At 43.9% G+C, this 23,882-nt stretch overlaps 1 protein-coding gene across 1 annotated transcript in view; it reads right to left on the bottom strand.

Moving 5' to 3' along the window:
- The window catches only part of FNDC3B (fibronectin type III domain containing 3B), a 274,382-nt gene that overhangs the window by 45,590 nt on the left and 204,910 nt on the right, over positions 1-23,882 (bottom strand). Inside the window, exons 10-19 of the mRNA XM_083739234.1 lie at positions 21,530-21,668; positions 19,795-19,848; positions 17,504-17,628; positions 15,482-15,656; positions 10,201-10,287; positions 6,341-6,479; positions 5,500-5,571; positions 4,616-4,734; positions 2,425-2,530; positions 385-560 (exon numbers count right to left, since the gene is read on the bottom strand). Of these exons, the coding sequence (XP_083595360.1) occupies positions 385-560; positions 2,425-2,530; positions 4,616-4,734; positions 5,500-5,571; positions 6,341-6,479; positions 10,201-10,287; positions 15,482-15,656; positions 17,504-17,628; positions 19,795-19,848; positions 21,530-21,668 (1,192 nt within the window). The remainder of the gene's footprint in view (positions 1-384; positions 561-2,424; positions 2,531-4,615; positions 4,735-5,499; positions 5,572-6,340; positions 6,480-10,200; positions 10,288-15,481; positions 15,657-17,503; positions 17,629-19,794; positions 19,849-21,529; positions 21,669-23,882) is intronic.

Genomic DNA, 23,882 nt, shown 5'->3' with positions numbered 1-23,882 from the left:
ACTGAGGGCCTTCTGGCAGTTTCCTCGCTACGAGAAGCCAAGTTACAGGGAACCAGGCAGAGGGCTTTCTTGGTAGTGGCAGCCACCCTGTGGAACGCCCTCCCACCAGATGTCAAAGAGAAAAATAACTACCAAACTTTTAGAAGACATCTGAAGGCAGCCCTGTTTAGGGAAGCTTTTAATGTTTAATAGGTTATTGTATTTTAGTGTTCTGTTGGAAGCCGCCCAGAGTGGCTGGGGGGACCCACACAGATGGGTGGGGTATAAATAATAAATTATTATTATTATTATTATTAAATAGGAATATTGTCACAAGGTCCTGATCAGAGCTGCAATTTCAACCCATTGGTTTCCCCAAGGAGCCACTCTAACGCTTAGGCTTACCCCTCCGTCATTCAGGGCCCTGACTCTGAAGTGATAGGTTGTCCCAGGCAGGAGATCGCCGACCGTGCACTCGAGACCCAGGCCGTGATACACCTCCGATGTCGCCTCTTCGGGGCCAGTCATTTCTACACTGTATGCCGAGATGTGACAACTGCTGTCTGACACAGGAGGAGCGTCTGAATAATAAAAAAGCATTATAATAATTACTATATTCTTAACACTTATTCATCGCCTGTCCTTCACCCTAAGGTCCCAGGGCGGGTCACAACAGTAAAACACAACAAGGAAAACAGTTTAAAACAACTTACAACCATAAAAATAAGCTGGGTCCTAAAATAATAGTGTCAAAAGCCTCAGGGTAAAGAAGTGGGGTGGAGGTGGGGCTCCTTCAGGTATACTGGACCGAGGCTGTTTAGGGCTGTAAAGGTCAGCACCAACACTTTGAATTGTGCTCGGAAACGTACTGGGAGCCAATGTAGGTCTTTCAAGACCGGTGTTCTGTGGTCTCAGTGGCCGCTCCCAGTCTGCATTCTGGATTAGTTGTAGTTTCCAGGTCACCTTCAAAGGTAGCCCCACGTAGAGTGCATTGCAGTAGTCCAAACGGGAGATAAAGTGTAGGGCTACCCTTTTAGCCTTGCCCCACCGTCAGGTTCCCCCACCCCTTGTACCCAAGTGCCCCGATTGGATTTCTTTGCTACCACAGAGCTGTTGCAGAAAGATGACCCAGCAGTAGCAATGGGGTGAAAGGAAGAGCCTTTCCTCCACCACCATTGCAGATATGGCCAGCCCATGAGTAATGTAAGAATAGGTCAGCAGTGAAGGTTCCATTTCAAGAAAAGTGAACTTTTTTCTTCTCTTTCTTAATCTCTTGCAACACTTGCACAGCAGCTATTTTTGGGTAACAAAGCGGCTTGCAGTTTTATCTCAAACTGCATTCAAGCCAACTGAACAGCACACTCAAGCGTACGGCAAGGTCAATTCCTTCCTTGTCGGCAAGTGGAGCTTTTTCCCATTTGGATTCTGGTTAAAACTAATAGCCAGCAGAACGGGGGGGGGGGGATGCTTTGAAAACAAGGGTCAGCTACAAAATGTGCTGTATAAAACCCATCTTTCTTCAGTTGCAGCTGAAATGTATTTGTTGCTACAGTACAGTGGTACCTCTAGTTACAGACGGGAAGCTGTCCGGAGGGACAGCTTCTGCGCATAGTGCGGTAGAGCGCTTCTAGGCATGTGCGCGCTGCGAAACCCAGAAAAATACTTCCAGGTTTGCCGCATTCGCATCCTAAAGGATACGCAACCAGAGGTGTGCATATCCAGAGGTACCAGTGTACATTAAAGCACACAAATTAAGTGCACAAATTGCACACTTTTATTTACTAAAATCTCAATTTCCTGTGGAAACCCTTTAGACAGCTAACACTAATTATTTACAATATAGTAATCCTATAGATTATTAAGAGAGATGCAGGTGGCGCTGTAGTCTAAACCACAGAGCCTACAGCTCGCCGATCAGAAGGTTGGCAGTTCGAATCCCCGCAACGGGAAGAGCTCCCGTTGCTCGGTCCCTGCTCCTGCCAACCTAGCAGTTCGAAAGCACATCAAAGTGCAAGTAGATTAATAGGTACCACTCCGGCGGGAAGTTAAACAGCGTTTCTGTGTGCTGGTCTGGTTCGCCAGAAGTGGCTTAATCATGCTGGCCACATGACTTGGAAGCTGTACGCCGGCTCCTTCGGCAAGTAAAGCGAGATGAGCGCCACAACCCCAGAGTCGGCCACAACTGGATTTAACAACCAGGGGTCCCTTTACCTTTATATATTATTATATTCCCCCCGCACCCCCGGCTTGCCAACTCCGGCTGGGAAAAAGCTGCAGTATAAAACCCCAAAGATGTGCTGCCGGTAGAGTCGACAATACTGAGCCAGATGGACTTTTATTTACTGTAGCTGCAGGTACCTTTTTAACAAACGAAAACGAAATGAAACTGTACTGTTGGCACAGGAGAAAACCAATTACGAAAGCAAGCTCCTCTTTCCAGCTTACCCCATTGCAGCTGCACTTCCTTATGCTTTGGTTTGCCAAGTACTCTGGGTGGCTGACACTGGCCCGGAGCGACGCTTAGTGTACGGACAAGTAAACTTTCGGAACACTGGAAAAAGAAGCAACGGAAGTTAGATTGAAGCCCCATCTGGGCAGTCACTTCACACAGTGGAGGGAGAGGGGGTGGATACCAGCCTGCCATGCGTCTATGGTGCTTGTGTGCATAGGACATGTCCATGGGGTGGGTGGGGGAGCCTTCTACATGGGGCACAGAGCCCAAAAGCCCATGAGGGCCATCCCCTTGCTGAAGCTAAGCAGGTCTGAATCTCATCAGTGCCTGGATGAGTGAGCACCTGCGGCAGCACAAGCAAAGCTGCCTTGGGTTCCACAACGGAAGAAAGGCAGAATTAGAAATCCAAATAAATAAATACAGTGGTACTTTGGTCCTCGAACGGCTTAGTTGTCAAACAAATCAGCTCCTGAACATCAAAAATCTGGAAGTGTTCCAGTTTTCAAACGTTTTTTGGAAGCCGAACATCCGGCATGGCTTCTGCTCAAGCAGGAAGCTCCTGCAGCTAAACAGAAGCTGTGCCTTGGTTTTCAAATGGTTTCGGGAGTCGAATGGCCTTCTGGAACGGATTAAGTTCGAGAACCAAGGTACCACTGTAATTTTTAAAAAATGTGCACAGGCTTTCCCAGTGATGTGGAGCACCGCATTCAGAGAAAGCTGCTCTTTCCAGGTGTTCCACCTCAACAGGTGGGCAGGTGAGTGAATCTGGAAGGGACGGGGGCAAGTGAGAACAGCTCAATTCTACCACTCTGTACAATGGTTCCTCACATGGAGCGAATCCACGAACAGGGCTTTAACTGATTTCGCTAATTTGATTGCCTGCGGATACCTGCCCTTTTTTCTTTAGGAAAACCACTTTCTCCACCCAGGATGCGCACAAAAGTAGTCAGGCAATTGCAGATTCTCAGTGCAGTTGTACTTTGAGTCTCAAACGCCGTGGCTCCTGAACAAATCAGCTCCTGAACGATCGAAACCTGGAAGTGTGTGTTCTGGTTTTCAAATAATTTTCAGAAGTCGAACGTCCTGCATGGCTTCTGATTGGCTGCAGTACGCTCGTGCATCCAATTGGAAGCCGTGCTTGATTTTTGAACGGTTCTAGGAGTCAAATGGACTCCTGGAACGCATTCTGTTTGAGAACCAAGGTACGACGATACACACTTTTGCAGCTTTCAGGTTTTGTGCAAATCTGACAGATCAAAAGGCAAAGTATAAGGCTATATAAATTGGTGTAGCAGGAAAGGATGGCAAGATTCAAGGACAATTAAAGAAACCTTTAAACATTTTGGTGCAGTATAGTTTAAAAACAATAGTTTTATACTTTCTGGATGTCCCATTGCCATATTATAAAGAAGTTGTGTTCTATGTTAAAAATCAAGCCCTGCTAGGAGTTATTTCTTTTTGTTTTCCAATGCATTTCTTTATGAATAAAAAATTCGCATGGCGTGAGCAAATTTTTATTCTGAAAGTATGTCCCAGAGAAAAGAGTTTGAGAACCACTGGGCGATGCACTCGGAAATAGTTACATGAGCACAGTCAGGAAAAATAAAAACGAAGGGATTGAGTGGCATGGAAAAGAGGACTGATCCACTCACCTCAGGACACTGAAACCAATAGTCTGCGGCCCTAAGTGGAGTTTATTAGCTTCCCCAGCTAAAAAGATGATCTCCCTATCGGGTAAACCTGAATCTACAGGGCAAACGCATAGAGACTGGTGTTCTTTGACAGTAACGTCACATGAATTGCAAATGAAATGGAGAATGTACACAGCTGCAAGCTGTGTGGGGAATCCCTTGATAGCCTTAGGTCTTGAACTCACAATGGCACATTAAGAAGATGCAACCACACACACACACACGTATTTTGTGCGCACATATAAATAAAGACAGATCTGCGCTCTCCTAACTTGCGAGACACCTTCCGAACCTTGAATAAAAATATACAAAGCACTAGCCTGATATCTCAACCAGTGCTTAGAACAGGTATGTAGCGGGTGGGGTGAGCTGGGGCGAAATAAAAGAGAACCCCCCCCCCACTTCCCCATAATTAAGAACTCAAGGGAAGCTTTTAGTTGAATGGCAGCAGCGCTGGGAGGAGAGGGACTTTTCACTGTTAAGCCATACTTACCTGACTGTGTCCACCAGTGCTAATACAGCATGCCCGGAGCTTATACAAAGTCCCTGGTTTCAAGTAAGTACATGGACATTCTGTAGCCGATCCTCTGTAAGCCACTTCCCATTGATTTGCTGAAAGGTTAATTGGGCTCGCTCAGGTAACTGATAAACAATTACTATAGGGCTAAGGTACTATTTAGATTTCATTAAGCCGCAGGCCTTCCAGTAATTAATGGAAACGGTTGCTTTATGGGGAGAAGTGGCCTATAGATTTAAACAAACAAACAAAAAAAACCCCCGAACAAGGCTCATTTACCTGCTGAAAAGGCTTCCTTAAAGTGGTTCTCCATTAAAAAGGTACAGGTGGTCATTTTGCTTTGCTGGCTTTGTATCTGCCTTGTACAAAAGCCTCCATTCAAAGTTTTGTGACAGGCAGAATAAAAACCCGAAGGTTTAAATACAGGGTTATTCTCTTCTAAAAAATAACTTGGCATTATATGAAAAAATAATACACACAATTTAAAACGTCTTAACTATGGTTTGTTTGGTTTTTTAAAGTTAATTTGCCAGGTATCCAATTAGCAAAATACAGTGAGTGACCACTAAGTTAAATCAGAAAAAAATGCCATTCGCTGTTCACTTCAGAAACGAATTAAATATAAAAATATAATAAATAAAAATGATATCAACAGCAAGAACAAATCTCATACTTCCCGCTCCTTAGGCAATGGAAAATAAATCCACAATAAAAATAATCCTGTTTGGGCGATAATCCAAATGAAATCGTTTGATGCAATCTAAAAATATTTGATATACAACCTCCTTCGGATAATTATTATAACACCGTTCTCATTCTGTTGACATTCAATGATGTTTTTTTGAAATAGTTCAACTTACCTTCAGAGCTTCCTTCTGAAATTTCTAACAGGTAATTTAGGATTTCCGAACCACCATTATCCTGAGGAGGGTCTATTAAAGAAGAAGAAAAAATCTTGTTACAGAAGCTACAGAAAGAGGTCAGGCACAGGTGACTAGTAGATTCAGAATCTATTCTTTTTGACATGTTGGATCCCCTCTGTACAGTGCAAAGATCACCCACCAGATCCCATCTTAAATACCACCCAGCAGCCAAAGACACTGGAATGAACCCAGCAAGTTATGGGTTGCTGCAGCTGAGAAGAATTGATGCTTTTGAATTATGGTCCTGGAGGAGACTCTTGAGAGTCCCATGGACTGCAAGAAGATCAAACCTATCCATTCTGAAGGAAATCGGCCCTGAGTGCTCACTGGAAGGACAGATCCTGAAGCTGAGGCTCCAATACTTTGGCCACCTCATGAGAAGAGAAGACTCCCTGGAAAAGACCCTGATGTTGGGAAAGATGGAGGGCACAAGGAGAAGGGGACGACAGAGGACAAGATGGTTGGACAGTATTCTCAAAGATACAAACATGACTTTGACCAAACTGCAGGAGGCAGTGAAAGACAGGAGTGCCTGACATGCTCTGGTCCATGGGGTCATGAAGAGTTGGACACAACTAAACAACAACAACAACAGCTGAGCAACTGTAAGAACTCCCAGTTGCACTGGCCTATTCTCAGCTGATGGTGACTTGATGGGAATCAAGGACATATATGTGCAATTCTTTCCTCTTTCCACTCCCAACCAGGCAGCTCCTGATTCCACAATTTAAGGATGTAAGACGACGACAGCCTAGTTATTATGCAAGAGGCCCCTTACCCCATTTGACGCTGAAGCCTTGAGATGTGATTGGGCCTTTCACGGCGGGTTTGGTGGGAGGCCCCGGCCGGTCAGGGCTTGTTGTACAGACCAAGACGTCGCTGGGACTGCTCTTCCCTTCTACGTTGGAGGCAATGAGCTGCAAGAAAACGGACGTGGTTATCTCTGCATTCCAAATTATAAGCTGCCTTGTGCAACAGACCCGAAAGAAATCACTTGAGAAAGTAAAAAATGGGTGGCACCTCAGCTAAGTTTTGCTCAAAGCAAAACCCACTGAATCAATGAACCTCATCCGTTTCAGTGGGTCTACTCGAGTACAACCTAGCCGACTAGTCTACGGATGGATTTTAGAGTCTCAGAGGCCACCCAACTACTACTACTAATAAAATTCACATATTTCTGTATGCAACAACGGCAGCGAGAATATTGGTAGCCACTCACTGGAAACGAAATTATATTCCAACAAAGCGGGGATGGTTAAGTAAACTTTGTGAGTACCTGGAGTTAGCAAAAGTGACGGATTTAATTAGGCATAAGTCAAAAAAATTAATTCAGAAACAATGGAAATGTTTAAATGATTATTTATACAAGCAGGGCTCAAATACGAAAATTTGGCTGTGTCTAACCTTGCGAAGAATACAGAGAACATAAAGATTTGATTGATTATGAAAGAATCTAAGGAAGCAAAATGATTGAAGATCAGATGTAAATGTGAGTAAGACAACTAAGAGCAGTGTGGTGAATGCGGTGGAAGTCTTTTATAATATTTTAACTAAGATTTATATATTGCAGTATTTGAAGCAAGAATTTGGTAATAATTCAGGTTATGAAAAGTATTTTTTCTTTTCTTTTGTCTTTTTTCTTTAGATCTTCTATTCTTTCTTATCTTTTTTTATTAGTATTCATTTTGGAAAATAGTTTGTAAGTGTGTTTACACTGTTATGTATTGTTCTTTGTTTTTCTTTGTTGAATTTCTTGAAAAAATAAATAAAGTTATTTTAATATAAATTAACAATAATAACAATAATAATTTATTATTTATTATTTATACCCCACCCATCTGGCTGGGCTTCCCCACAGTGTCTTAGCAAGCATCTCCCATACCAGGATCTGAAAGATGTTGGGCGCAAACCACCCTAAGTTATTTGTACTGGGTTTGTACCAAAGCTTAGTCCTACTCAGAGTAGAACCATTTAAAAACAATGGCTCTTACTCCACTTATGGCCCATTAATTTCAGTGGGTCTACTCTGAATGTCAGTTAGTTGAATACAACCCACTGAAGCGAACAGAACCTTCCTTGGAATTAAGTCTGGATGAAATTAGTCATATTTATTTCCGAGTCACTTAATTTCTCTTATTCCAATTTCCGATGAAAAGAAGGGTCTCAGTGAGCTTGGAGGGACCCCAAGGTTTGCAGGCATAATCCCCAGTAGGGCAAAAACCTCAAATGACAAACAAATTGTTCAGTAAGGACTGAGTGAGCTCAATGTCCACGGGATGGTAACTCGGGTTAAGAACTTACCGTATTTTTCGCCCTATAGGACGCACCGTCTCATACGGAGCACCTAGTTTTTTTGGGGGGAAATAAAGGGGAAAAAATTATTTCCCCCCCAGGTGCGGGGCTGGGGCGGGGGAGGCCCGAGCTTCCCCCGACCCCAGCCCCCAAACAGGCAGCTCTCTGCAAGCCGTGGGAGCCCAGCTGTTTGCGGAGAGGTCCGCGAAGCCTGGAGAGCGAGAGGGGTCGGTGCGCACTTCAACGAAAGCCTGCATTCACCCCATAGGACGCACACACATTTCCCCTTCATTTTTGGAGGGGAAAAAGTGCGTCCTATAGGGCAGAAAATACGTTCTGACAACTGTGACTTTAAGGAAGAATGGGAGCTTTTTACAAATTATCTAAAAAATACAACAAAACGAACTGGACTCCATGGCAGGTTTTGAATAAACATACGCAAATTTATTGGTTGATAACATGGTAGATAGATAATGTAAGGATATGTATAATTTTATAACGTGCAGAGAATAACATGTGCTGAGAAATCAGAGAGAGGAGCTGAGGTAAGTCTTTGGGGGCGGTTTGATGGGGGGAGAAAGGGGGAAAAATAATGAATGGGATATGTTTTGATATTTTGTTATGTTGAAATTGCTAATAAAAACATTTTTAAAAAGAACTTAATTCGTTCTGGAGGTCCGTTCTTAATCCAAAATGGTTCTTAACCAGAGGCACCACTTTAGCTAATGGGGCCTCCCGCTGCCGCCGTGCAATTTCTGTTCTTAACCTGAAGCATCTGTATAATAACTATTATCACCACCGCCATTTTATTTATACCCCAGTGACCTGGCTGGGTTTCCCCAGCCACTCTGGGCGGCTTACAGAATATATATAACATAATAAATCTTCAAACACTTAAAACTTCCCGATACAGGGCTGCCTGGCTGATTTTCGGGGGATAAAAATGGAAAATGTGTGTGAGAGGGAATGTACAGCAGCCCCTCACACACTTCAACTACTTTTTCATCTATTTCCCATTTGTAAATTTTCTATCACAAAACTGAGCAGTTGTAAACAAATTCCTTCCTCAGCGCTGGTTTCAAAGGTTTCTGAAACAAAATAGAAACCTGCCAATTTTGTTTGCCAGAGGTGAAAGTGAAGCAGTCTCCCATTTTAAAAACTGCTTTCAATTCCTGCAAAACTTGTGTCTCCCAGCTGAAAACAGACACTTAAAATAGTTATCAATAGGAGATACGTTTTCCATTCTGAATATTTCCCGGCATTTTAATTGCTACCTCTTTGAGCCACCGTGTAAGAGCTGACACTGAATTTCAACAATGGAGCTGCTTTCATATTGCTAAGTAACTATTTCTGTACACACAAATATATTTCAAATCAACCTAAGAATTGTGTACATAAAGTATAAACTCTCAAAAAAAGTTAGGGCACCACCTAGTGGTCAGATACTAAAATTACAACTAAAATTAAATCCAGATTTTTTTCGTGGGTGCAAACTCCAAGTACGATGAGGAGCAGCAAGCAGATGTTAATTAAATAGGAATGGAAGTTTTTAAATAAATCACCCAAATTTTTAATTAATTGGTAGGAACTCAATGTCAATGATAACTTGAGTGGAAGACATAAAAGGTTTTGTTTAAATGCTATTTTGGTTCGGACATGTTAGGATAGCAAAGCAAAAAAGGTAATATTCAATATGGCCTTTCCTTATAACCATTTTAAAACTGATTTTTGTTTATTAAATTGCTAGCCGTTTTCCACCTGCTCCATGCATTGAAGTCTTGGTAGTGCGGTAGGGTTGCCATATTTCAAAAAGTAAAAACCCAAGCCTTTTTTTAGGAAGACCCCCAAATCGTTGAGACTCTCCCCCCCTTCACAAAAATGCAAAAAACAGATCCAGGCTTTTCGGACCCCCCCCCCCAGACAGCAATTCCAGACTTTTGCTTCCACCCCCTCTTCCAAAATGTTTTCATTGCTGTTTTAGTAACAAGAGAGCATAAAAAGATTTCAGAGTGTGAGCAAAAGAAATCGAAGATACATTTCTAGTGAAAACAAAATGGGCTGCGATCTTAATCCTGGAGCAACAGGATCTAACAGAGTGGGGAGGACATCGCCTGTAGCTGGAGCAGACAGCAGGGGGCAGGCTAACTCCCCCAGAATGCCCCATCTTTTAACCCAATAATCCCATTTCTCCAAAAATCTAATAAATATAACATCACAATATAACATCACAATATGAAGAGTTAAGTCCTGCAATAGAAAACTGGGGTCGGGGGGGGGGTTAAAAAGGAGGGGGAGAGAGAGAGAGAGAGAGAGAGAGAGAGAGAGAGTGAGTGAGTGAGCACCTACCCTGAATTTATATTGTGTGCTTCTTTTAAGATTTTTCACAGTACATGTTCGGTCTTCTCCAGTGTACTTTGGGTGAAACACACTATCCTAAGGCGTAAAGGAGGACATAAGTTAAACAGGAACTACAGAGGCAATTAAGGAACAGTGTTGACCTTATTATGTCGCTAAGCGACAAGGCACTGTTGCCCCATGAAGAGAGATGTTCTTCTCTATCGCAGAATGTGAATAATAATAATAATAATAATAATAATAATAATAATAATAATATATTATTTATAACCCGCCCATCTGGCTGGGTTTCCCCAGCTACTCTGGGTGGCTTCCAACAAAATATAAAAATACAATAGTCTATTAAACATTAAAAGCTTCCCTAAACAGGGCTGCCTTCAGATGACTTCTAAAAGTCTGGTATTTGTTGTTCTCTTTGACATCTGGTGGGAGGGCGTTCCACAGGGCGGGTGCCACTACCGAGAAGGCCCTGTGGCTGGTTCCCTGTAACTTGGCTTCTCACAGGGAGGGAACCACCAGAAGGCCCTCACAGCTGGACCTCAAAGTCCGGGCAGAACGATGTGGGTGGAGACGCTCCTTCTGGTATACAGGACTGAGGCCGTTTAGGGCTTTAAAGGTCAGCACCAACACTCTGAATTGTGCTCGGAAATGTACTGGGAGCCTATGTAGGTCTTTCAAGACTGGTGTTCTGTGGTCTCAGCGGCTGCTCCCAGTCCGCATTCTGGATTAGTTGTAGTTCCCGGGTCACCTTCAAAGGTAGCCCCACATACAGTGCATTGCAGTAGTCCAAGCGAGAGATAACCAGGGCATGCACCACTCTGGCGAGACAGTCCGCAGGCAGGTAGGGTCTCAGCCTGCGTACCAGGTGGAGATGATAAACAGCTGCCCTACACACAGAATTGACCCGCGCCTCCATGGACAGCTGTGAGCCTTCCTTACAGGCAAAATCCTCTCCTTCCAGGTTCCTCCCAGGATTCTGTAGTTCTGAATTATTATTTTTTAGCTGGTTGCAGAATGTCTCTGGCGCATTTGTTGTGGGCTTAAAAAGAAGGGGGTGAGGGAGCACTCAAACCAAACATCCAAGCAGACGGAGCGCAAACCCAGTGTTGCCCCTTCTAGCCATGTGGTCATAATATCACAAGGAGAGGCTCTTTTCATGAGCATGAATCTAAAGCCTCATATATGAGCTTATGTGGCACCAAGCGCCCTGCATTTTGAGAGGTGGTCTGCATTCAGCAGCATCCTACCTGCTTGCCAACGCTTTCCTTATAAACTGAGGGTGCACTGCCAACCTTATCAAACAGGGCAGAACACTGTGTATGTGTGATAACCTGGAATAGTTGTAAAATACTCATATTTGTGGATCGGCTGTATGAGCCAGCCTTCCCGAACCTGGTGCTTTCCAGATGTCTTGGACTACAACTCCTATCAGCCCCAGCCCACGAGGTTGGTGGGGTCTGTATTCTAAAACACTGGGCAAGGCTGACTGATATGAGCCATTAATACTTGCAAACATGAGCACGGTGATGATTTAAGGCACCACCATCCCAGCGCAATATCAAAAGCTGGACAATGGGCCATTGACATTAACAAAACAGAGCTGATGTATGGGCCAACAGCTTGCTTGGTAATACAGTGGTACCTCAGGATGCGAACGGGATCTGTTCCAGAGCCCTGCTGGCACCCTGAAGCAAACACAAACTGCGTCCACACGTCGCATTTCACTGCTTCTGAGCATGACGTCATTTTGAGCATCTGCGCATGTGCGCGCGGCAAAACCCAGACATAACGCGCTCCGTTACTTCTGGGTCGCCGTGGAGCGCAACCCAAAAATACTTAACTTGAAGCACATTTATCCTGTAATAATAATAATAATAATAATACAGTCATACCCCGGGTTACAGATGTTTCAGGTTGTATTTTTTTGAGTTACGGACCGCCCAAACCCGGAAGTACTGTAACGGGTTACTTCCAAGTTTCGGCGGTCACGCATGCACAGAAGCGCTAAATCGCGCTTTGTGCATAAGCGCCTAACTGCAACCCGTGCGTGTGCAGATGCGCCGCTGCGGGTTGCGGACGTTCGCAACCCAAGCACCCACTGTAATAATAATAATACCATATTTTTCATGTATAAGACTAGGTTTCCCCCCTAAAAAATAATGTCAAAAATTAGGGGGTGTCTTATACACGGATAGTGTCTTCCCCCATTTTCTTAAATCTGAATCCCCCAAAATAGGGGGCATCTTATACATGGGGGCATCTAATAGATGGAAAAAGATGGTAATAATAATAATAATAATAATAATAATAATAATAATAATAATAATACCCCACCCATCTGACTGGGTTGCCCCAGCCACTCTGGGTAGCTTCCAACATATTAAAAACATAATAAAACATTAAACAAACTTCTCGATCCATGGCTGCTTTCAGATGTCTTCTAAAAGTTGTATGGTTACTTAACTCCTTGACATCCAATGGGAGGGTATTCTACAGCGTGGGCACCACTACTGAGAAGACCCCGATGCTATTTCACCACCATTGGAAGATGACTCATGGGGGCTACAAAGGAACCACCATGTTGCACTGAGATTGGGCAGGAGAGAAACAACGCAACCTAAGTTTCGTCCTTTCAGCCAATTAAGAATAAACCCCCCCCCCCAAAACAACAACAACAACCGGTGTGTGCTTGATATACAGTGGCAAGCAGCAATAAAAGGATTGCCTCTCATTGGACCCCTTTGCTCTTTTGCTTTGCACAGGGAGCCATTTTGGGTGCAGAACTGCACATGTACCAAGTTCACAGCTGTTGATATGGCACAGCCGGCAACAGGGGCAAAGAGATGAGCCGCCCACAAACAGGGGTGGGTGGGTGGGTGGGTGGGGAATTTAAGCAAAGTGCAGTGGAAACTAAGGACACACAGAAAGTACTCAGAAAAAGCTCTCCACCTCCAGCACTCCCTGGTCTGGTTTCACAAAGGTTGCATAGATTGTCCCTTGCAGCCAAGGACACCATTATTTCTGGGTGCCTTCAATGTTGTTTCTATGGCACCACATAGCGAAACGTTTTGTGTTGCGAAGGTTTCATAGGAACGCTCAAGTGTAGAGCACTTTAAGCCCAGCACATCTGATGACGAAGGCTCAGGCTCGGATTCAGATATAACTTTTGTGACGTGGGTCATAGGAGATCTTATTAATATAACCCTCTGTTCACAATGGACTCAGAAAACTCAATCGCAAGACCTATACAAATGCTATAAAAGGCCCTTAAGACATTCCAGGGCACTGTGACTTTTCAGCTAAGGCTCTATAAGTAGCAAGCAGGAAGACAATTCAATACGCAGAAGCCCCCAATTTATTCGGATTGGTGCAGCTGCATGAATTTCTGCCTCTGTAGATATTAAAACAGTCCAGCGGCGACTGCAACAAAACTTTGCAGCATGGCATGCTGTAGCAGCCATCCACACACCCTTACAGGATGTGTCATTCCAACCACACCAGCCCTGGCTTTCTGCCCTGCCTCAACATCCCAACAATCAGTGTGTATTCCTTCCCCAATCATTCCCTCATTTTCTTCCACTGCCCTCTAGACTCTCCCTCCCCCAACGTTTATTTTTTCCTTCCTGCAAACGGTGGGGTTCCCCCAAGCCTGCTAATATATATTTCTCCCTGTCTCTCTCTCTCTCTGTCTGTCTGTGTGTGGCATTTTGGCTGCATAAAGGATCCACAGCGACAGAATGAGCTCACTATTTAATTTATCAAATGACATATAACAGATGAAAGTATAAGAATTTCACTCTGTGGCTTCGTGAGCTCCAAAGTCTACTTGGAGCAAATAAATCCCAGCCAAGACTCTGTGACACATAACTATTTCACTTCTGCCTTTCCCAACTTTTCTACCATGAAGAGACAACATGGGTGGCAGTTATGTGCTGCCAACCTTTGCTCTCTCCGGAGCCGTGGTTCCTGTCAGGAGTTGGTCAACTTCCGTGGGATGTCAACTGACCCCGAGTTATTGCGTTGATGTATCCTGACAGTTCCCAAACTTTTTTCATCACCAACCTCTTGAAATTTCCTGATGGTCTTGGTGGATCACTTAAATGATTTTCCTGCCTCTTGCGGCAACTCTAATGCACTTTGGGAGATGCTGTATTCTCTTTAATTGCATTCCTATTTATGTTGCATCAACCTTTGCATTCCACAGAAATCAAACTATAATATACAATAAAATGCAATATGCAAAATGGTAGAAGCAATAAATATACAATTAAAATGAGTACGGATATTTAACGCAAGCATGACATGGACCACCTGAATGATGCTCATGGACCACACCAGGGGTAGGCAACCTAAGGCCCGGGGGCCGGATGCAGCCCAACTGTGTTCTCAATCTGGCCCGCGGATGGTCTGGGAATCTGTGTGTTTTTACATGAGCAGAATGTGTTCATCTCTGGGTTATTTGTGAGGCCTGCCTGGTGTTTTTACACGAGTAGAATGTGTGCTTTTATTTAAAATGCATCTCTGGGTTATTTGTGGGGCATAGGAGTTCATTCATTTTTTTTCTTCAAAAAGTCTAGCCCACCACATGGTCTGAGGGACAGTGGACCAGCCCACGGCTGAAAAAGGTTGCTGACCCCTGGACCACACAGTTTGGGAATTTTCCTCCACAGGATAAAAGGACACCTCGTTTTTACTGCACACCCATGACAATTTGTGCTCGTGATGCTATCAGGGCAGTCATATGCAATACCCCTTTCATTACTGTTTGAATCATAGAATCATAGAGTTGGAAGAGACCACAAGGGCCATCGAGTCCAACCCCCTGCCAAGCAGGAAACACCATCAGAGCACTCCTGACATATGGTTGTCAAGCCTCTGCTTAAAGACCTCCAAAGAAGGAAACTCCACCACACTCCTTGGCAGCATATTCCACTGTCAAACAGCTCTTACTGTCAGGAAAGAGTTTATGCCTGCAAAAGTATTGGGGCAGTCACACCCCGTAACATTTTGTTCCACCAATGTTCCAATTCCATTTTTGTCCCGCTTTTGTTGCACATAGCCCCTCTGTGATGCAGTAACGTGGCAGCACTGGGGTAGCCTTGCAAGATAACTAGAACACCATTATCGTGTTAAGAACATGTTGCAGAATACACCTGTGAAAAAACACCAAGAGGAGGGGGTGCCCTGGATTTTCAACCCAGTGCGGGCTTTCCTTTGTATTCAGGTTCATGTCAGACCTTCCTGGATTTGGCTGCATTAACTCAGAACTTACATTATCCTCCTCCTGAATCTCCAGAGTGTAGGTGGTGACTTCCTCTGGTGTGTATCCTTCTGCTTTGTTCCACTGCAGGGTGACCCAGGTGACTCCAGCACGGACAAGCCTCGGTGCAGAAGGAGTTTGAGGAATATTCCCTGACGTGTAGCACACAACTTCTTGGCTGAAGCCACTAAGGAGCAAAAGAAGAGGGAGAGTGTGGCCCTTCAAACATACTGCAAAGTGCAACGAGACACCCCCCCCCAAAAAACCCCGAACCCCTTTCCTGCTTAGTAGTCGCACACTGTTTTGAATTCTAAATTGAATCTTAGTGAGCAGGTGCTGGGCAGACACCGGATTTGCTAGTTGCCGTTTGGGGTGGAGACTTCCCCTTAGATCAGGCATAGGCAAACTCGGCCCTCCAGATGTTTTTGGCCTACAACTCCCATGATCCCTAGCTAGGAGACCAGTGGTTAGGGATGATGGGAATTATAGTCCCAAAACATCTGGAGGGCCGAGTTTGCCTATGCCTGCCTTAGATAACAAGGCTGGCTGAGATGACGCAGTGCCTCATCTGAATCTGTGGCCGTACTTGAACCAAACAAAGATAAGGTATAAAAAATGGGGAAAGGGCTCATGTTTTGGAACTGGCGGGACTAGAACTTCTGTTTTATTTGGTGCCCGTGCCAGCAAAACAAGGAAGCCACAGATCCACACCTGTCAATTCTTCCAGCCCTCTACCAGGTAGAGGGTCTAACTGACTAGAGTGTCCTGGCTGAATTTCCTTGATCATGTGCGTTGCTACCCTTGAACATGCTACCAGCCTTTCTGCCTGAGCTACTTCTGTTCTGCTTTCCAAATCCTGCCTAGTCCTGCTTTCCGCAACTACTTGCTACTCGCTCTACTAGTGGAAGCTGAATACAGCTTTGTTTCGGGTTTCTAATTCCGGTTAACTTTTTAGGATTTACTGCGATACACAGTACCGATACTTCAGTACACAAATGGCGGTATATAATTATTTTTTAATGAACACAACAAATAATTATCCCTAACTTGATGCTGACACTTTTCCGTTTTCAGCTGTGAATCGAGGCTGAAATGCACATTCTGTCTCTCTCCTGCTCAATTCGATTTAAATCACTAGTCAGTAAGATTTTATTTATTTATTTTTTTAAAGAAAGACTCATTCTTGCTGGTATAATCTTAATATTTACAACCAGATGAAGGTTTCATTTTTGGAATAATAAATTTTCAGTAGTTTTTACAGTTATATAAAAAATTACTGATTTGGTTATACTATTAGAAATACACTGACAGATAATTATGAAATTATTGTGAGGTTTAAGAAGTTAACTGTTTATATTTGGACAACTTTTCTGCTGCACTTTATTGGAGGGAGAAAAACAATCATTTCCTTAATAACAATTTAAACAATTTATTTAACTAAAACAATAACATTATAGCATATGTATCCATGTTTGTTAACTGATGTGGTTAAACGGGTTTAAAAAAAACAACCAAAAAAGTAGACTGAGTTTTAGCACACATGAAAAACTTAAAACAAATCCTTATTTCCTGATGAATAGCCTTTGCACTATAATGTAACTTAAATAGAAAACTATCTTTAGAAAGAGTTCTCCTCTAAAAGCATTTTATTTTAAAAATCCCATTTAAATAAAATAAATTTGATTTAAATATTAAAAATCCATTTTTTATATTTTTTAAAAATAAAAAAATCATTGAGTTTTATCCACCCTGCTCTTTAGACTCAGTGTTGCCTCTACATGACATAGTAGGGAGGAAGACGGGCTCTACCTGGAATTGACTCAGGTTCCCCTGACTGTTGGTCTCCCTGCCATCCACCGTCCCTGCCCTACATGCTCTACTGGAACAAAATTGGCTGGACACTGTAGAAAGCAGAATTCTGGACTAGGTAGGCCTCTGGTCTGATCCAAAAGGGGTCTTATAATTCTTAGCTCTGAGTTCAATTTGGGAGGCCGGCGACGCACACAGGTGCAGCTGTCATCAGGTGCAACTTACCTCATGCCTATGTCATTCTGAGCTGCTAATCGGAATGTGTAGCCCACAGCCGGACAAAGCTTCGTCAGCTTGTAATGTTTTTGGCTCCCAAAGTAACATTCTCTGAAAACATTGCTTCTTTTTCCCTGAAAGAGAACAACAGCACAAAACTTAATATGGATTCATGAATGTCATTTTCCAAAGTCAAAATGGACGATCTTTCACTATTTGCTTATCGCTGTTAAAAAAAATTCACATGTGCGCACCTCCTTCTGTGCAATGCCTGTGTGTACCTTATGCTGCACACTTCGATTGATTGATCAGCGTCCTCAACAGACTAAAGCCTCGGTTTCGGGTTAAAATTTGCACCTGGATTAGCTGGTGGAGCCGACGGCAAGTCTGGGAGCTCCTGGACAGCTTGCCACTAAGCAGGCTACACTGAAGTGCCTGCTTAACTCTCCTTTTTTCCTATTTATTTATTTTCTTGTTGTTGTTGTTTAGTCGTATCCGACTATTCATGACCCCATGGACCAGAGCACGCCAGGCACTTCTGTCTTCCACTGCCTCCCGCAGTTTAGTCAAACTCATGCTGGTAGCTTCAAGAACACTGTCCAACCATCTCGTCCTCTGTCATCCCCTTCTCCTTGTGCCCTCCATCTTTCCCAACATCAGGGTCTTTTCCAGGGAGTCTTCTCTTCTCATGAGGTGGCCAAAGTATTGGAGTCTCAGCTTCAGGATCTGTCCTTCCAGTGAGCACTCAAGGCTGATTTCCTTCAGAATGGATAGGTTTGATCTTCTTGCAGTCCATGGGACTCTCAAGAGTCTCCTCCAGCACCATAATTCAAAAGCATCAATTCTTCTCAGCGATCAGCCTTTTTTATGGTCCAGCTCTCACTTCCATACATCACTACTGGGAAAACCATAGCTTTTACTATATGGACCTTTGTTGGCAAGGTGATGTCTCTGCTTTTTAAGATGCTGTCTAGGTTTGTCATTGCTTTTCTCCCAAGAAGCAGGCATCTTTTAATTTCGCAGCTGCTGTCACCATCTGCAGTGATCATAGAGCCCAAGAAAGTAAAATCTCTCACTGCCTCCATTTCTTCCCCTTCTATTTGCCAGGAGGTGATGGGACCAGTGGCCATGATCTTCGCTTTTTTGATGTTGAACTTCAGACCATATTTTGCGCTCTCCTCTTTCACCCTCATTAAAAGGTTCTTTAATTCCTCCTCACTTTCTATTTTTTAATTCCTCCTCACTTTTAAGTTTCTTTATTTTCTAAAGAAACGTAAAAGGCAGTTTCTCCTTCTGTATCCAAAGCTGGCAGACTTGAGAAATAACTTGCTGTCTCAAGCACAATACCGTTTCCTTTCAGGAGCTTATGAAGTTCACCTCTGTAGAGTTTTTGAAATAAGTAACATTTGTTTATCTATTCAAATTGTCTTTTGTCTGGTGACAATGTGCGAAAAGGTATTTTCTGTGGTGGCTACCTGACTCTGGAACTCCCCTCCTGAGAGATTTGGATGACTCCTTCATTCAGGAGTTTTTGACCCACCTGTTTATTTTGACGGATGTAAGTTATTTTTTTGCTGCTGCTTTTTTATATTTTAATGCTTTTCGTGTACAGAGGAAGAGCAGGAGAAAAATGGATTTAAAGAAATAAACATGTATACTCTTCCCAAGCTAGGTATGGGTTGGCTGTTATTTCAGACGCCTCACAGTGGATTGTATTTTGTGTTCCACTGGCAATCACACCAGAGACTGGCTGATATGCTAATGGGTGTTGCAGTTCAAATCTTCTGAATGGCCCCAGGTTGGTGACAACTCATTTAACACAACAACAAAAAAGCAAACACACTTGAAATCAGCAAATACAAAAATGTACAATTTTACACTCACTTTTAAGACCTTAATACCAGGGACATAGGCTGTGTACACACCATACATTTAAAGCACATGGCACCCCCCAAAGAATCATGGCGGGGGTTGTAGTTTATCCCCCCACAAAGCTATAATTCCCAGCACCCTGCACAAACTACAGCTCCCAGGATTGTTTGGGGGAAGTCAAGTGCTTTAAATGCATGGTCCATATGCAGCCATAATCACCTGCATGGTTTGAACTGTACTGGTGTTTCTGAACTGCGTTGTTTACATGTTGTCGAATATGTTTTACAGGGCATAACCACAAAAAATCTGACTTTACACCTCCAGAATTCCATTCTCCTGTGTTTGAAGGATTTTGTGCTTCTCTATAGAACAGATTTAGGGTAAAACAGAAAGCTCATTGCCGTTTTTCCTGATTGATTATCACTTACCTCATCCCACTCTAAAAGGTAGCTGGTGATTTTTGAACCATTGTCGATAGGGGCCTGTGTATGGGGAGAAAGAACAGAATAGGAAACTGGCAGGAAGATTACAGGAAAAAAAGACTTTTAGAAATCCCCACAGCAAAAATTTAAACAGATGTTGCACCTGATGGGTTCCATTTACACTTTCATAAAAGCTACTTTATACTGTGTCAGACCATCTAGGCCAGTCAGACCATCTTGCCTACACTGACCAGCAACAGTTCTCCAGAGTGTCAAACTGGGGTCTAGGAATGCCAGAGGCTGAACCTGGGTTCTTTTGCAAACAAAGCAAGTGTTTTACCACATCAGCTATACAGTGCCTTCATTCGTGCCTCTTCTGGCCATGAGCGTTACTCTTAAGAAATTTTGTCCCCCTCTGAAACAAACCTGAAGATTGCCTCACACATCACACCAGCTGTGTGGCGACTACTGAGCAGAAAATCCACAAAGGAAGTATAAAACAGCTTGCAGGATTTGAGCCAGTTTTAACCACATTGCTGAATTTTCCCTTTTCTGAGCCCAAATGTTACAGAAACGTCTTCAACTTCCCACACAAAACACTACGATAGAGTTACTCTCAGCAGAAACGGCTTGACGGGTTTAACACCAGAAGTGACGTAACAATATGCCATGGTTTGTTTTAGCCGCTTTTTGGTTCAACGAACCGTGAATCATCTCAAAGGTGACCAAACAGGCCACGGCTTGGTTTCTCTAAAGCTTGGCTTGTTCTCCAGCTGCTCTTGCCTCACGTTGCTGCTGCTTTGTAAGCCTCTTGGGATGGTTAGGCAAGGCTGTTGGATTTGGACGCAACATCAGTTAAAACAAGCCATGGTTCGTAAGCTGATACCAAACCATGAATTCACACTTTGTGGCTTGCTTCAAACGCCGCTCCCCCAAACCATGGTTAGCCAGCTAGGCTGAGCTCAGGCATTCCAGCAAGCCTCACTCTGCCCAAACAAACCATGACTTATTGTTACAGGTGAACCAGGCCAGTCGCTGATAGTTTGGAGACAGGAAGAAGATCAGGTGGGAACCCTCAGCTGCCTGACAAAAGCAGGAAGTTAAAGAGAAGCCCTTCAAAAAATCACTTAAGAATGTCAATAGGAAGAGGCCCGAGCCTAGCAGAAGTAGTAGTAGTAGTAATAATAATAATAATTTATTATTTACAACCCACCCATCTGGCTGGGTTTCCCCAGCCACTCTGGGCGGCTTCCAAAAAAACACTAAAATACAATAACCTACGAAACATTAAAAGCTTCCCTAAACAGGGCTGCCTTCAGATGTCTTCTAAAAGTTTGTTAGTTATTTTTCTCTTTGACATCTTGTGAGAGGGCTTTCCATAGGGCGGGTGCCACTACCGAGAAGGCCCTCTGCCTGGTTCCCTCTAACTTGGCTTCTTGCTGTGAGGGAATCGCCAGAAGGCCCTCGGCGCTGGACCTCAGTGTCCGGGCAGAACGATGGAGGTGGAGATGCTCCTTCAGGTATACCCCTTCAGAAGGGGAAGGTTTTGACGATTCTTGGGTTCCCTTCTAACTCTACAATTCTGTGATGGTGGGAAGTCCTGGTCCACAGAGGAAACAGCTTATTGTCGATGCAAACGTACTTTCCATTGCCTTGCTCGTATATCCCAGAAACAGTCCACCAATCTGTTTTTTTAAAGGATACAGCACAAAAAGGATCTCAGAGCTTTCACACTGCTTACCTTCCACTGTAAAGTTAGGGAATTTTTGGTCCTGTGCGAAGGTTTGGGTGGGAAAGGACATTCCGGGGCACAGCTGTGCGTGGTGAAGCTAACGGGTTCTGAACGGGATCCCTTTACTGAATTGTAGACGGCATATACCCTGAGATAGGGAACAAAGTTTGAAGGGGGGAAATAAGTAGGCGTTATTGATCTGGCTGCATCTGAAGGAGGAGTGGCTCCTTCCTCCTTTCGCCAACCTCACTAGAATGTCTCTGTTTTAGCAGGTCAGTTTTGGGTGACCCTGGTGAACAACTTAGCGTTATCTGATGCTGCAGCCTCGCCGAAAACCTACTGCTCAGATGCCATTGGACCACAACTCCCATAGGTCCCAACCCCCAGCCAATGATCAGGGGTGATGGGAGCTCAAATCCAAGAACATCTGAAGGGCCACAGGACCTGGTCCCCCTGATCTACTGGATTAGTGCCTTGGATGGGAAATGTCCGGGAAGCCAATGTAGGAACACGATACCACGCAGACATGTATTTTCTGCAAACAAGTGGATGTTTGATAAGTTGCAGGAGCAGTTCTGTTAGTGAATTCCTGTTTTTATAATACTGTTTTACTGGTTTTTCTGCTTCGTATAGGCTTTTGTGTTACATTTTGGTATACAAATAAAAACAGATTTTTTTTTTAAAAAAAAATATCAAGCAGTTTTTTAAAGCAGTTAAATAAAAAAATAGATGCTACTGTGTAAGAGGTTCTTTTTACTAGAGTGGACCCAGCAGTCTGAACAGTTCATGTTCAAAGGCACAAGCTCAATATGTAGTCCAAATGCAGGGGAATGAAACCGGAAACGAACCATCTTCAGTCCAGACAAGCCCCCTCTGCCAGCAGAAAGTTCAGCCAAATTTAGGTTATTTATTCACATCAATATGGCCCTAGTAAAGGTAAAGGGACCCCTGACCATTAGGTTCAGTCGTGGCCGACTCTGGGGTTGCAGCGCTCATCTCGCTTTATCGGCTGAGGGAGCCGGTGTACTGCTTCCGGGTCATGTGGCCAGCATGACTAAGCCGCTTCTGGTGAACCAGAGCAGTGCAGGGAAACGCTGTTTACCTTCCGCTGGAGCGGTACCTATTTATCTACTTGCACTTTGACGTGCTTTCAAACTGCTAGGTTGGCAGGAGCAGGGACCGAGCAACGGGAGCTCACCCCGTCGCGGGGATTCGAACCGCCGACCTTCTGATCGGCAAGTCCTAGGCTCTATGGTTTAACCCACAGTGCCACCCGCGTCCCAAATATGGCCCTATCCTGGTTCAAAAATGACCTCCTGCGACTAGGGGGAGACAATGCCAAAGGGCTTCTCCATATTTTGAGTTTCAGTGTTCTCTCTTTTTTTTGCAGGCTGAGCAGTGAATCAGAACCTGGTGTGAGAGGCAAGAACATTTGCACCATCCATTCAGCAAGGCATTCCCATGACTATACTGAAGTGCTAGAATGGGAAGCTTTGAAGAACTGGCTTGGAGTTCTCAAGGAAGAGTAGCACTCCTTGAGAACTGGTATAGGGCATAAGGCGTGAGCCAGTGCAAATCTTGCCTCATCAGCTCGCCTTGGGACATATGGCAATATGTGCACCGTATCTACTACATTGCAAAATGAACAAGTTAACCCAAATGTTTACGTGTTTGTACCTGTATCTTTCGAATGCAGAGCTCCTTTAAAAGGGATGCAGACAAAACAAAGCAACTAGAAATTGTGTAAGAACATTGTGTGGGTTTCTATTTGAGGCTACTAAGCGCTGAACATGAGCCACAATGACATCTCCTTGGGAAGAAATAAAGACACCTGCATTCACAAAGGAGTGACATATGTAAGATGCTGGAAAGCCTTATACAGTAGAGTAGGATTCTCAGGCGTCGCAGCAAAAACCACAGGCATATTCCAGAACAGTTTATCCCTCTGAAAATGTCAACCTCTGGAAAACGTTGCCAAGGTTAAGACACTCTTGACTTCGCTTTTGCTCTCTCTCGTCCAAACTGGGCAACCAAATGAACACGTAAATAGCTTCTCCCGTATAACCTCGGGTGTGCTGTCGTTTTGGATCCAGCCGTATGTTTCCTCTGTGAATCATTTCTAGGCTGTATCTCTTGAACGCCTTCTTTATTGGCGTGTGAATGTGGGAGACGACACATGGAGCAAGAAAAGGAGACAGCCTCTCTGCCTTTGCCAAAGCATAGCAAGGCAATCCGAAGCAATTCCCTCCCTTAAACCAAAGGGAACCGATGGCTGGACAAGAATGCTTCCCTCACACTGCGACATGCCAGAGAAGGGAGTTCTGGTGGTGGCAGAGAAACACAAAGCCCACCAGATGTTCAT

Source organism: Podarcis gaigeae (genome assembly GCF_964106915.1).
Source record: "Podarcis gaigeae genome assembly, chromosome: 5".
Classification (NCBI taxonomy): Eukaryota; Metazoa; Chordata; class Lepidosauria; order Squamata; family Lacertidae; genus Podarcis; species Podarcis gaigeae.
This window is presented reverse-complemented; position numbering and strand designations above follow the sequence as displayed.